Source organism: Prosopis cineraria, unplaced genomic scaffold (genome assembly GCF_029017545.1).
Source record: "Prosopis cineraria cultivar Desert tree isolate PC_DT_omini unplaced genomic scaffold, ASM2901754v1 PC1, whole genome shotgun sequence".
Classification (NCBI taxonomy): domain Eukaryota; kingdom Viridiplantae; phylum Streptophyta; class Magnoliopsida; order Fabales; family Fabaceae; genus Prosopis; species Prosopis cineraria.
Window position 1 is genome coordinate 40,971,445 of NW_026555332.1, and position 14,398 is coordinate 40,985,842.

At 32.5% G+C, this 14,398-nt stretch overlaps 1 protein-coding gene across 1 annotated transcript; it reads right to left on the reverse strand.

Moving 5' to 3' along the window:
* Positions 1-2,593: 2,593 nt before the first annotated feature.
* Positions 2,594-8,641, reverse strand: LOC129319949 (probable lactoylglutathione lyase, chloroplastic). The gene is made up of 9 exons (XM_054965063.1): positions 8,189-8,641; positions 7,010-7,214; positions 6,777-6,901; positions 6,552-6,616; positions 6,071-6,283; positions 5,933-5,980; positions 4,996-5,103; positions 4,615-4,755; positions 2,594-2,913 (listed from the first exon to the last, which is right to left on the reverse strand). The coding sequence occupies exons 1-9, from the start codon at positions 8,325-8,327 to the stop codon at positions 2,872-2,874; spliced, it is 1,086 nt and encodes a 361-aa protein (XP_054821038.1). The 5' UTR covers positions 8,328-8,641; the 3' UTR covers positions 2,594-2,871.
* Positions 8,642-14,398: the final 5,757 nt, after the last annotated feature.

The window sequence follows — 14,398 nt, forward strand, 5'->3', positions numbered from 1 at the left end:
GCCGCCATCCTTCCTGGCGCGTCAGGCCAATTACCATGTGGTCTGTCCAACAATATCACATCGCAGATCAGCTCGTACACATGGTTTAGGAGGTCATTGAGTCCTAACTTACATTCTGAGAATAGCAAGTTCTGTGCTGATTTACGCTCCTTTATTACCTATTCTCTCGTTACGACTGCTCCGATGTCCTTAGCATGCTCTCAAGAAGCCACCCGCGTGAATGCATGTATGATCAAGGGGAAAAAGTGCAAGTGTGCGTGGGTGAGAGAGAGTGGGGGGGGGTGAAGGAGACGCAATGAGGAAAGAGAGAGATGATATTTTTTAGGTTTGATGCTTAATAGCTAAGTCAGGGATGGCTTTGGAAAATTTTCTTCTCTGCTTTGAAGGTTGTTGATGGATGAGGTTCTCTTCATTCCACATGAGCGCGCGAGAAGAGAGGATGATGGGTGTGTGAGGAAGGATACGGATCATATGCAGTGGAAAACCATGCAGTGGATGGCAAGTAAAAAAATCCTGACAAAGAATGTTTATCTAATGGCTAGTAAAAAAATGGATGTATAAAAATGTTTCTCATTTACAAACATACAATCACGTTTTATTTAAAAAATTTATAAAAAATATAATATTTTTAATAAATTTATTAATTACTAATTTAGACAATACAAATTTTATTTAAATAATCCAGTTTAATATTAATTTTTTTATAAATTGACTATTAAGATGTATTTTGATATTTTATAGTTAATATTAAAATTTTTATAATCTTTATAATTTTTTATTTTGATAAATACAATATTAAAAATAAAGATAATATTTCCAGCACTTTTCAAAAAATATTTTTTTGAAAAAATTATAAGTTAAAAATTTTAAATATGAACCAAAATCAAATCTGAACTATTCAAAATATATTTAGATAGTTAATTTATAAAAAATTAATATTAACTAAACTATCTAGATTGAATTTATATTATCTAAATTATTGAATTAGTGATTAATAGACTTATTAAAAGTATTATATCTTTTTAAAAATTTTATTTTTGATAAAACGTGATTGTGTGTGTGCAAATGAGGAATTTTTTTATACACTTATTTTTTATTGGTCATCAAATAAAAATTCATGATCAGGATTTTCTACTTCCCATCCACTGCACGTTTCCACTGCATATGATCCGTATTTGTGTGAGGAAAGGGGGAGATGGCAGACAGAGAGAAAAAGTTAGGAGAAGGGAGAGAGAGGAGGGAAGGAGATGCCGGGGAGCAAGAGGGAACGAATGGGAGAGAGAGAGGAGAGAGGGAGAGAGGTATTTTTATATCATAAAAAATGGTGGAAACTACTAAAAAAATTTATATGTGAAGCTCACGTAACAGCAAAATTTGGAGAGTTAACACCGGGGACAAGGCAGCAATAAATTTGTAAGTTAAGGAATAAAATTGATTTTAAATTAAATTTAAAATCTTTATTGACCATTCACATGCAATTGAAGAATAAAAATAACATTTAACCCTTATTGAAATTCTCATGTGCGAATACTCAAATAGTCAATTGAGCAAAAAAGAAGTCAATTGAGCAACAAAAGATGACAGAATTTTTAACTTTATTAAATCAGTATTAGTATTTATTATTCATTTTAACTTTATTAAATTAAAAGATTAAAGTATTTGAATAAATTAATCGGCGGACATTTTTTAGGACAAAATTTATGTTTCTATTTTTAGAGCCAAACATTCGAGGGAATAAGCTGCTGCTTCCCTTTCTTTGGCCAGAGAATAAACTTCTTATTCAATAAATCAATAATCATATTAATTCCACCATTAATTATTTATTAATTATAATATAATTTATAAGAATGCACATTATTTATATGAGGAGTGATTTATATGAAGAGTGTGGTTTATTTCACAGATTTCATGCAATAGATAAAATTATTTAACATGTAAATTATTTTCATATAATTTGTTTATCGCCAAGCCTTTTCTTAAAAAGGGGAAAAAATTGTTTGTGTGCGATAAAAAGTCTTATTATAGTAATGTATAAAGGATATATAGTTTTTTTTTCACCAATTTATCAATGATACATTATACTAAACGTATGTAAGATTTTTTTTTTTTATTTTATGATGGTTTAAGTTTTAACTCCCAGGCCTCTCACCACCATTCCAAAGTCCAAACCCCACTCTTGCTGTGTGGACATTAAGACAAAATCGCTAGCAAAATAATTTTTTCCTCCTCATCATTGGGATTCCTATTCCTAAACAGGTGCGTGCCGGGCTTTGATGTTAATTATAAAATTTTTGGTTTTTTTAATAACAATGGAAATTATTATGCAACAGTGTAAATAAAAATCCAGCAACACGGGAAGGCACCTGCTTAGCAAGCATGTCAAAAATTTCATTGGCGTCGAGCAAAATCTTCTGAACAACCACAATCCAATCAGGATTTTATGTCAACAACTTTTTGGCATTACAACTACACGTAATTTCATCTTTTTTTACAAGCACGCACTTTCATTAATAACATATTTTTTTGAGCAAATATAACCTATTTTATGAATGTGTAAACTGCGCATAGTTATAAATACAAAACTGCGAACCAATGAAAACGAAAACAGCTGAAATTATGAATGCGGTACAGAGAATTGCGTCTCAAACTTGCTTCATCATATCAAGCTTTATTACCCTAGTCAACAGTTCCTCCTCCTTCGCTTCTTTTTTTTTTTTTTTGGGACAACAATAAATCATATTATCTACAAAATCGGAATTGAGTATGATACATTCTCTTGATCACGGCGACAGCTTCAATAAAGAAACGGTCTTCGCGAGTGATTTGACTTCAGCTTCCCAGGATTGCTGCAATAGCGGTTTTAAACACACACTACTCCAATTCCTTGAGAAAATCGACATTATCTACAAACACCTGTCAAGTGGAGGTAAAAACCAAGTCACAACTCACAGGCTAATATTTATATTAAACAATAAATGGAAGACCATAACTTTAGGTTCATGTACTTTGCCTGCATTTTCTATTGGTTCCTGTACTTTTTTTCCGGTGTTTTTAGTCCCTGTATTTTTTGTTTTCATTGTTTTAAATCCCTCTAAGATTCATATACTTTGTTCATGAAAAGACCTAAAACATTGAAAAATAAAAGTATAGAGACCAAAAATTAAAAAAAAAATTACAAAGACCAATAACAAAACTCGAACAAAGTATAGGAGCTTAAAGTTATGTTTTCGCAAAACAAATGAAAGATTGTTAACATTTCTACCACAAAAATGAACAGATGGTGCAAAAATGCATGCCGTTTGAGGAGCCAGGGAGCAAGTGTTGTTTCAGGGACCAAATGCAGGAAGATGGACAGATACATTGAGAAGATAAAGTTTCACCAGTTTCTAAAGTAGTAAGCATGGAGCCACACGCCACTCAAACGCAGCAAATTACCATTTTTATTTTTTTTAGAGTACCAACTCTGAAGCCTTACATTTACATCTCCAACTTCGAAGGCGAGAGAAATTACAGTACTATGAGAACTGTATCAGCATGTGGACGGTTCAGTATCTATGGGGTCATTCTGCAGGCTCTGATGACCTTAGTCACTTGAATGAATTCTACAACTTTGGTAAAGATGACAACAGGGTTTGAGAATAATGTGCATATTGGTTGTCTAATTGCATCTAAAGGTGCATACATGCGGGCTGACCATTTATCAACAGTAAAGTTGAAGCCTTAGATTCGTCAACAAAAAAATATTTGCACTTGCTTCTAAATCGTTTTCAGAGGGAGCTAACGACAATTTACTTGGCGTTGTTATATAAAAAAGACCCCTGGCTCCCACATACACCAGAAGACAGAAGGCAGACTTTTCATTTAGTGGCACCCAGGCCAATGATCACAGGTATAATATAGCAAGACAGCATTGATCTTCCAAGAATAATCTTGACCGATATAGCATGTATCCTAGTTGTCATAACCACCACAATACCCCCGGTAAAGTCATTCCATGACAGAACAAAAATGATGAAAGACAGAATTCATGTCGCAAAACCCCCTTTTTTAAAGGGTTAATATACAATTTGAACCCTGAACTTTAAGTTCAGGAGCGATTTAGACTCTAAATTGTTAAAAGATACATTTTGAACCCTAAATAATTAAAGTTGGGGCAATTTCGCCCCCACTATTAAATTTCAACAAACGTCTATTAGTTTTTTAAAAATTGGGGCCTAATGTGCGATTTTCACCAAATTCCACTATCCCTCCCTCTCTCTCTCTTTCCCCCCCTCATTTGGTGAAAATCACACATTAGGTCCCATTTTGATGGATGTTTGTTAAAATTTAACGGTAAGAGCAAAATTGCCCCAACATTAATTGTTTAGGGTTCATAATGTACCTTTAAAAAGTTTAAAGTTCAAATCCTCTTTGAACCTATGGTTCAAAGTTCAAATTGTATAATAACCTTTTTTTAAATCATGTCACAATACCTATATCAATATCAAGATATTTTTCATAAATCTTCAAGTACTACCCCTTTGGCAAGTGTGTGTACCATGATACTATCAACTCTATCATAATAAATTTTTCAAGTGAAAAATTCCATAGATCCACAAAATTCCAGAAGCATACCGCCTTCCAACCATCAGGATCCAAGCATGCTGTAATTTTTGTGTTGATCCCAGGTAATGGTCCAGGTTCCCGCGTAATCTTTCCTCCAGCAAGTTTAATGGCTTCTGCAGTTTTGTAGACATCATCGGTGCCTATTGCAATCTGCAAAGGGTAAGCATCGAAGAAAAGAATTAAACAAGAGAAAGGATTGTCTAACAGGTGTTAAGAAACTTTGATGAAGAAGCACAATGTAGTTGATTTTTCAAAGAAAACCCTGCATCAAAACTACATCTGCTTCAGTTAAGACAGAAACAAAATCTAAATATCACAAGCAAGCAATAGAAACCTCAGCAGAAGTTTTAAAAGGATATAAAGAATTGAGATAGATGAACTTCTGTCTACCTGAGCATAAGCATTTCCTTTGCCATATTCAGTGACTCCATAGTTGTAAGTCAACTCCATAACAGCACTTTTATCTTCAGGACCATAACCAAGCATGGCTATGGTGTACTATCAAAAGAAAAGGGTAATCAAAGGATCAACATTAAAGAAAGGGAAACTACATGCCCAGAGTACTAAGTAAGGTGACAATGAACTTTTCTGGAGTCATAAAAACAATCAAGATGGGACCTCAGAATTGTGAATACATCTCAAGATCTGAAACCGCAGTTCAGCATACAAAAATATTCAAATCAGATATAAATCAGAACATAACAGAAGTAAAGTCCAGCTGTAATTCCAGAGGATTTACATAAAAATGATATCCATAACTACCTCTAATAATAATTCAAAAACAACCAGATGTTCACCGAACAATTTGACTATGTTAAATTGATTGCCGCCTTCTCTAATGTAAGACGTTTGTATAGTTAAATGCAAGAGAGAATTTGGCATTTGGATAAACAAGAATTAAGATCAGTCTTCCATTCCACTTTAGGTTTTGATTCAATATTATCTGTATGTGGACCAAATAATTAGCCAAAGGGTAAAGTAGCATATTTTGTGAGAATCAATAAATAAAAAAGACATAGTCAAGCATAATTAAAAAGAAAATAAAATGCATAAATATTGATACATAACAGTGCAATTGCAGGACAATTTCCTTCAAGGAAAAATCATATCTCAGCAGGTCAAGTCATTTCCTTCTTTTGATTTATTCAAACAATGACCTATCTCTTCCCCTCAAGCCTACTTTTTCTGTGCAGGTGATATGTTATTAGTTACTGTAGTGTGGGAAAAATCCTGATATTACCCTGAATAATAAGATCTAATCTGCTGAGTACTAAGCACTTTATTGTGAGGGGAGCTGCCATTCAACATGCATAAAAGAACATTGTACCTTATACTCCGGGTTATCTCGTGTCCGAAGAAGCTCCATTCCAAAAGCCTAAATGGCAACAACCACCAAAATTACTTAACACAAGGTAATATAAACAGTAAGACCATAAGCAACCATCAAAATAGCATTGACCCGCACCTTCTCATAAAATTCAATGGATCGTTGAAGATCACCCACTCGAAGCATTACTTGGCACAAAGGCTCGGGTGTGGGTCCTCTTTCTAAAAGTTCGAATTTATAACCATCAGGATCTTCAATAAATGCAATTACTGTCTTGCCTCCCTTGACAGGACCAGGCTCTCTAGTTATTTTGCCACCCTTGGCCCGTACGAGCTCCACTGTTTTTGCAACCTAGTATAATTTCCATTGAAGATGTTAATTCAAAGCATCAATAGAGAAGAAATTTTAACGAGTCAATGAACAAAACTGGGCCTCCAATCCCATGCCACATCCTCCGAAAGAGCAGAAAGAAAAAAAAGTGAGTTATAGACTAGGTAAAATGCATATTTAAGAGTAAAGAATAAAGGGAACTCCGGAACTGCCAGAAAAGAAAACAGTAAGATAATGCAAAGATGTTTCATAAAGGATAGTAATGGGTGCAAAAGTTCAGCAAACTTACATCCTCAACAGCAATACCAAAATGACCAAATCCAGTTCCAATATCATACTTGTCAACTCCATAATCTGAAATATTTGTAAATGAGATGAATATAAACTGGAAGGTTTCTACTGCACGGGCTTATATAATTGACATCAAAAAGTGCGAGCTGCAATATGACAGGTTGTTAAGAAGTTCTGGCCTTTGCATCTTAAGAGGAGATCAAGAACTTAGTCAGACACTCACTGTATGTCAGTTCAATAACAAAGTGTGAATCTTCAGGACCATATCCAAGAAAAGCATTGGTATATCTCTCCTCTGGTATGTCACGCTTCCTCAGTAGCTTCATTCCCAGGCATTCTGTATAAAATCTGGAATACGAAGCATTTTCTCTGTCAAAAACTTATTCCACAATTCGGTTCTATTGAAGACTAGATTAGATTCTAGAGATAAGGAGTTTGTATATCATTTGAACATACTTTATGGTTCTGTCCAAGTCACCAACACGATAAACGACATGAAGCATTCTACGCTTGTCTTGCTTGACCCACTCAAGTACATTTTCTGGAGAAGCAGCTGTGCTTGCCTGGCACACAATCCCAGTTGCTATCAGTCCCATGCAGTTGCCATCTCGTCTCAAAAGCCTGGGTGCTTTCAGGCCAAAACTATGGGACTGAGGATTAGCTGGGCAACCCACAACAATTTCAGTTCACTCAATTAATTAAAGTGTAGAATATAATCTATTATCAATATCAATGTAATATAAAGTACTGTCTCAGAGCAAAGTTTTCAAAGCTGCAACATAAGATTCTACTCTCCTCAATATGCAGGTCATTGGCACTGAAGAAAAATACACAATTAAAATGGATGTACTTAGAAAAAAAGGAAGATACAACCTTTTTTTTTATACAAAAAAAAAAAAAAAAGGAAACATGAATTGCCTGGTCCACGACAGTTTTACAAAAGACTGCCACTTGTCAGATGAGTGTATTTCAAAACATCTGAAGCCTCAAAATAGTTTAATTTGAAATACCAAAATGCAATTAAACAAAGCTTTCCGGACTTCAGCGAGCCAGTGAACAGTAGCGCCAATTCCTACACCTATGAAAGAACAATATCTGACACTTCGGCACAAATCAAGGCCAGTAATCGGAAAAAGAAGACAATGAAATGGTTGGGGACAATTAAGTCTAGTCGACTACTTGCAATTGAAAAACAAGGAAGTGATGCGTGTACGGGAGATCAGTCCTACGCAATAATCATGCAGGCAAATAATTTCACTCATGATTGAAGAATAGCCTTGACATAAATCTAATCATAGCCGTATAAATATCCAACTCTATTTCTTCCCATAGCTCACAATAATAAACTCCCATGAAAGCTCTGTGCTAGATTTAAAAGAAAGAGCCACCAATTATTCTTAACGTGAAACTGCCAACTTGTAATAAAACTTGCCAGGTCTCCGAGTTCACCCATACCATAAGTAGCCAGAAAACGCATCAAACTGCAAATTAGTCGTTTGGTAACAAAGATGTACGGACCAAATGAAACTTCAATCGCAATGTGATTTAATACTCGGCCAAGATAACGAAACTCAAGCAAAAAAGGACACTGTGAAATCTGAAAAGGGTCAGAGGAGGGGGAGTGAGAGAGCTTACCGTTGCCAAGGTGAGAGAAGGAGAGACGCCGAGAAGGGCCATGGGAAGAGAGGGAAGGGAAGAAACGATGACCACCGATTAATCTGAAGGACGAGAGAGAAGGTCGAATCGAAGACGCCATGGGAATTACTCTCACCATCTCTCGGCCTCTGTGCGTATCAGGGATAACTCCGTAGTTGAAGAAGCGAAGCCTAAAGTGGGATCGATAAGCCCCACTTCCTACTAAAGTTCTTTTCTTCCTTTTCCGCCTAGGGATGTGAGGAGAATAAAGAATTTTTCCTTTAGGTCATGTAACAAACTAGTAAGATGTTATGATCATGAACTAGGGGCTGTGTGGATTCGATTGCCGTGCGATCCAACGTGTCGGTGTTTCACATTTGGCTACAGTCCCCTTTGTTTGTTTGTGCCGCGGATGTTCTCGTCGCGTCCCTCGCCTGCCTCTTCGGCTCTTCTAGGCCTCTCTCCATATAATTTCTTCGCTTTTTCTTTTAAAGGCATTATTCCGTATCATTAACATTTGACAATATGAGCGCTAGACACGGATTGAAAAATCATATCATCGCGTATATTGTAAAGTACTGTTGAATTCTACAAGTTATTATTTTTTGGAGTAAAAGGGAATTTCACTGAATACACAAAAACTGTACACAAACCAGGAAAGAACGGTAGACAAATTACGTCAAGGACTTGAAAGTAAAAAAGGCTTTGAGTGTATTGTTGACAGTGGCTCTTATCTATGTAAGAAGAGAGTCCACCGTAAACTCAGCATCAGTGAAAATGCGAAGGTTTCTTGTTTCCCAAAGGTTCCAGTAGACAACAGTTACCCCAACGAGGTATCCAATCGTGGAGAATTAATGAGGCTAAGCACCCAACTATCAATAATGGCCTTGGAAAAATCTTTGTAAATATCACTGGGCAGAACCTTTCTCCAGACATTTGCAGAGAAGGGGCATTCCTTGAGGGATATGATTGATGCTTTCAGTAGCAGAGGAAATGTTGCAGAGGGTGCATCTCGGGTCTTAGCTCATCTTCCTCCTAAATATCTACAAATTATTTTTTAAAATTATAAGTTTTGAAAGGAGTTAGTGGGATCTATCATGGGGAAAAAAATAGGTGTGAAACCTGTAACAAAAAAAAAAATGTGTGGACCCTGTAGTAAAAAAATCATGGTATAGGTGAGAGTGAGTAAAAAATGATAGATGTGAGATTTGCAATGAAATTATAAATTTAATTTAGGCAAAGTATAAAAAAATTATATTTTGAAATATCATGGAAGACTCAATGGAAAATGACGATGCATATAAGATTTAGGTGAAAAATAATAGGGGTTGGGCATGCAATGAAATTATAAATTTAATTTGCATGAAGTATAAAAAATCAGTATTTAACTAAATGATTTTTTAATTTTTAATTTACGTGAGGATGACACATCTTAAAAAAAAAATTATATTTTGAGTAAAATGCAATGACTATCCATTCTAAAGAAAGTTCCTCCAGGTTATAAAAATTGAAGAGATGTATGCCTATTATGCTTGCAATTAGAAATTGTTCTTTAAGTTTTAGTTTACCTCAGACAACATATTTTAAAATAAAATAAAATAATTTATTATTTATATTTTTAATATGTATAGGCATAACAAGTTTTAAAGCAGAATAAATTATCATTTAATTTTTAATTAACATAAAATAATAAAATATAAGTACTCTGGAATAATTGTGAAGTTTCATATTTAAATTTGTTTTTATCTCTTAAATAATGAAACATCCCGTGCATTACACGGAGAATAAATCTAGTTTGTTAAATTATTGGCGAGAAAATAAAAGGAAAATTTGCCAAAAAGTTATTATATAATCGGTTGCCAAAAAAGAGGGAAATAAAATTGATTGAAAAAATAAAACAAAAAATAAATAAATCACTCATATTCTTACAATAAGCATGACAAAACTTAATATTATTTATTACAAATGTTAAAATTATCACACCTTTTAAAAATTTTATAAATTATTACTTCCAACTTTCAAGTACTCATAAACTAAATTATCTTTGCTTCTTCTAAGTCTTATTCACCTATTCTTCTCCTCATTTTGATCATCTCAATTTTATTTTATTTTTTCAATCCATTTTTTTTAACAAAAAGGACCATATATGATTGACATTGCCTATATAATATAGGGAAAAATTTATAAATTTATTTTTATATGCTTAAAATCCTTGTTTTCAATTAAATCAAAACAAGTGTATCTATTATAAATTACTTATTCTATAATAAATTCTTGTTATTAGTGTTATTAGCAATTAAAATTCATATGTTATGAATTAATTGAATGATAGTATATTAAGTATATAAAATAAATATATAAATATTACCCTATAATATATATATTCCAATGTATTGTATTGGGCTTTATAATTGAGTCATTTTTTATGAATTATAAATAATAAAAGCTACAATAAATTGTATATATATGTATATATCGATGTTGGTCCTTTTCTGTCATGATTTTAAAAATTTAAGTGAGTCAAATCAAATATTTACTATAGTCCAAGGGCATAACAAACTCTCCCACTTAGAGAGTGTTTGTGTTGTGGGTTTTGCATGATGCCGATTTATAGGCGCACCATTGCCTTTAAAATTGAAAGAGAAAGTATATTTGTAGGTCATTATAATTTTTTTTAAATTTTAGATTAGCTCTTTGTAAATTATTTTATTTTAATTGAGTCCATAGAACTTGATTAATTAAATTATTTAACACTTGAAAACCAAAATCCTTGAATTTTTCTTTAAAAAATAAAATAAATAACTTTTATATTTTTATTAAATAATTATATAACTTTAAAATTACTCACATAATCAGGTTGTCTTTTATATATTTTTTCTACTTATATAATTTTCATAAAAAATTAATAAAAATATAAACAGCATATTAAATTAATTTTTTTACTTTGACTGAAAATATTAATTAAATTTTCAATAAAATTTAAAAGTATTTTTTTAAAAAAATAAATAATTTATTATTAATTTAAACCCTCAAAGATTAACATATTTAATAGATTAAATTATAAGAGTTTGATTAAAATGAAATAAATAATAAAGACTTAATTTGAAGTTGAGAAAAATTATAAAGACTTATAGATTAATTCTCCCAAATTTAAATATCATCATCAAGTGACATGCTATATGTGGGCGTTTACATGGCTACGTGTAATATAATGCACGGACGCAGGAGATCTAACTTTTTTTATATATAATTTATCTAATTAAGTCAATCTCGAGCATTTTCTGGCTCCTTTATTGTCGTCTAAATTGACGCTTCAAATGTCATGGATTAAGCCCCGCCGTGACTTCCAATCAAAATTCGAGAGATCAAATTGGGCTTTTCTATTGGGTATCAAACAGACAGATTTATGCCGCCCAAGCTTGTTTGAGTTTCCTTTATGCATGGCCCAATTGTTTACCGGGTGAGGACTGACAAGATATTGGGCGGTTCATTGGTCATGACTCATGTCACTTCATATTATTTTGCTTCGCACGCAAAAAGCTGAAAAGAACCTTTGGAGTTGTCCGAAACTATTTTTATTTTATTATTTTAAAAATTAATATTTTATAAAACATGTTTTGAAAATAAAAAATAATAAATATATATTTTTATATTATCCATTATTTTTTAGAACAATAATCTGAAAATATTTAGAAGATGTTTTTTGTTTTTTATTTTTGAAAATAATATTTGATTTTTTTCCTTTAAAAATATTTTATAAAAACACATTATCAAACAATTTTTAAATTTTCTTTTTTAGAACATAAAGCTGTTCTCAAAACCAGTTGTCAAACAAGCTTTTTGTTACTACCAACTTCTTTTCTAAACTACTATAGCATCGTCACCGTTATCCTACATTCTTTTATCTTCCTGGTTATATTATTTGTTGAGAACATAAAATTAATAAATTACATTGCTATCAATAAAAAATAAAGGGTATTGACTGATATTTTTCTGGTTAAAGGAAGGCCTCACATTTAAAATACTTGTCCCTACATTTTGGAACATAAAATTAAAAGAATTAAAGTGATTTTCCAATTTTTTTTTCAAAAAACTGTTTTTCAGAATATTAGAGACCAAGTGAAAATTATAAGAACTAATTTGCTCTAGGTTAGTTTGAATCAAATCAAAAAGTATAAGGAGTTTTAACTAAAACGAAGTTATGGTGATCAAATGATTTGGTTTTTTTAAAAAAAAAAAATCTATAGATTGGCAGGAAGAAATGACACCTGATGATGATTGATCCATGGATGTTATATCTTTTTCTGAATGCATACAAAAGAGTTAGTAAACGGAAAAACACAAACGCATGAATACAAGCCAGAACCAAATGAGGAGGCACTCGGGCTACGTCTAACATGATAACTAGAGATAATCAAAACCACTTTGTGGGGGCATCCGGATCTGGTGTGAGTTCTTATGGTATGGATATGTACCATACAAGTCCCATTTCAAGCTTTGGGGTAAAGCTTAGACAGCCTCCATGATTGACAATTTAACCATTTTTCTATATTCTAATCTATGTAACGTAAATAAATGTTTTAAGCCCAGAAAGACATGAACGGTCCAGCAAAGAGGCCTTAACGGGGCCACAATTCAAGAAACGTGCATCGTGTTTAAGTGTCATTGGAGCATCAATCAATCATTATTATAAGTGCTAAAATATATTTTTGTCCTTACCCTTGCCTTGATGAATGCTAGCTCACGGCAGAAAATTTTTGCTCTCCTAAAAAATATTTTGAAAAAAATATTTCACTTGTTAATTTAAATATCCAAGTATTTTTTGAAAGAAAATATAAGATAAAAATACACTTTAACTCTTATTATAAACACCAATTACTCACAAATTCTAGTCAACCAAGTACAATTTATTTTTTTTTTTCAAAGAGGACCTATGATTCCCCCAGCATTTATCACTCAATTCAAATTATTTTTTTCGCAAATTTTTCGTTATGTACTTTGTGCTCCAAGTGAGCATGATTCACCACGCTTGTATGTATTTTAATGACTATTAATTCAATTTGTTTTTGCCGTAACGAGACCGCATCTTAGCATATGGGAAAACTATAGCAAGAAATCATGGGAGCATGTTTTGTTGGATAGAAATAATCAGAATAAGGGTGAAGCTGTTCTAAGTTTCTTGCTAGAAAATCGTTTGTAATATTAAAATTCAATTACAAAACTTTGAACGACTGGAATCATAGATCTGAATGATACAACGGCCTGGCTTATCTGTAGTTCAATGGTCACAATTCCCATTTGTGGATTAAATTAAAAGCCTGGCATTGTCACACATTCTGTTATTTAAGGACAGATACATGGAGGCGGAGTAAGCCTCTTTTCTATGGAAATATTAAAAGAAAAGCTAAGCAGAGGAAATGTGCTAAGGAAGTAGCACCCTAGATCCGTTGTGGCGACGCAGAAGGAAGTAATCGTTGCATTAAAGACGTGACGGAGACATGCGGACCGATGAATGAATAATAAGAGGCAAAGAGTCGTTACTTCCACATGACATTCCAAATTTCCATTAGTCACAATGCATGCACCCGGCAACGTGTGTTTCTCCAGCAACAAAACAAAGAATTGTTCTTTCTTTCTTTCTTTCTTTCTTTCTTTCTTTGTTTTTTTTTTTTTGGGCCTAGTGTAACAACTCCCGAGTCTTCTTACACTTTAGTTTTAGATAGGGGGTTAAATTATAATTAAATTTTCTTGGTCAATTATCAAAACACCCTTCCCTTATTTAAACCGGAAAAAAAAAGAAAAAATAACAATTAAAGACTCTCTAAGAATATTAATCCCATATATGATCCTTAATTGGGATAAAAAATATATTTTGTAAGGTGAGATTTATTAATGCTACTTGAAAATTTACTAACACAATTTGAAAAAATCGCTAACGTATATTGTGAAAATATGAAATCACACTTGGCAATTAATTATTTAACAAAAAGCACTATTTGAGAATTCACTAACGTGACTTGAAAAAATTTCTAACATATGTTATAAAAATATGAAATTTCACTTGGGAATCGAATGTTTAATAAAAAGCGTCACTTGAAAATTTACTAACTAGGCTTGAAAAGTTTTCTAACGTATATTATGAAAAAATGAAACTCCACTTAAAAATCAATTATTTTAACAAAAAATAACTTGTTCAAATTAGGGTTTTTT

What these genes read in the sequence shown, in the direction of transcription:
- LOC129319949 (XM_054965063.1), bottom strand. Translation starts at nt 8,327, where the DNA reads ATGGTGAGAGTAATTCCCATGGCGTCTTCGATTCGACCTTCTCTCTCG. An exon ending in GAGATAACCCGGAGTATAAG is followed by an intron (nt 5,104 to 5,932) that starts GTACAATGTTCT and finishes TTCTTTTGATAG; the next exon opens with TACACCATAGCCATGCTTGG. An exon ending in ATCCTGATGGTTGGAAGGCG is followed by an intron (nt 2,914 to 4,614) that starts GTATGCTTCTGG and finishes TCCACTTGACAG; the next exon opens with GTGTTTGTAGATAATGTCGA.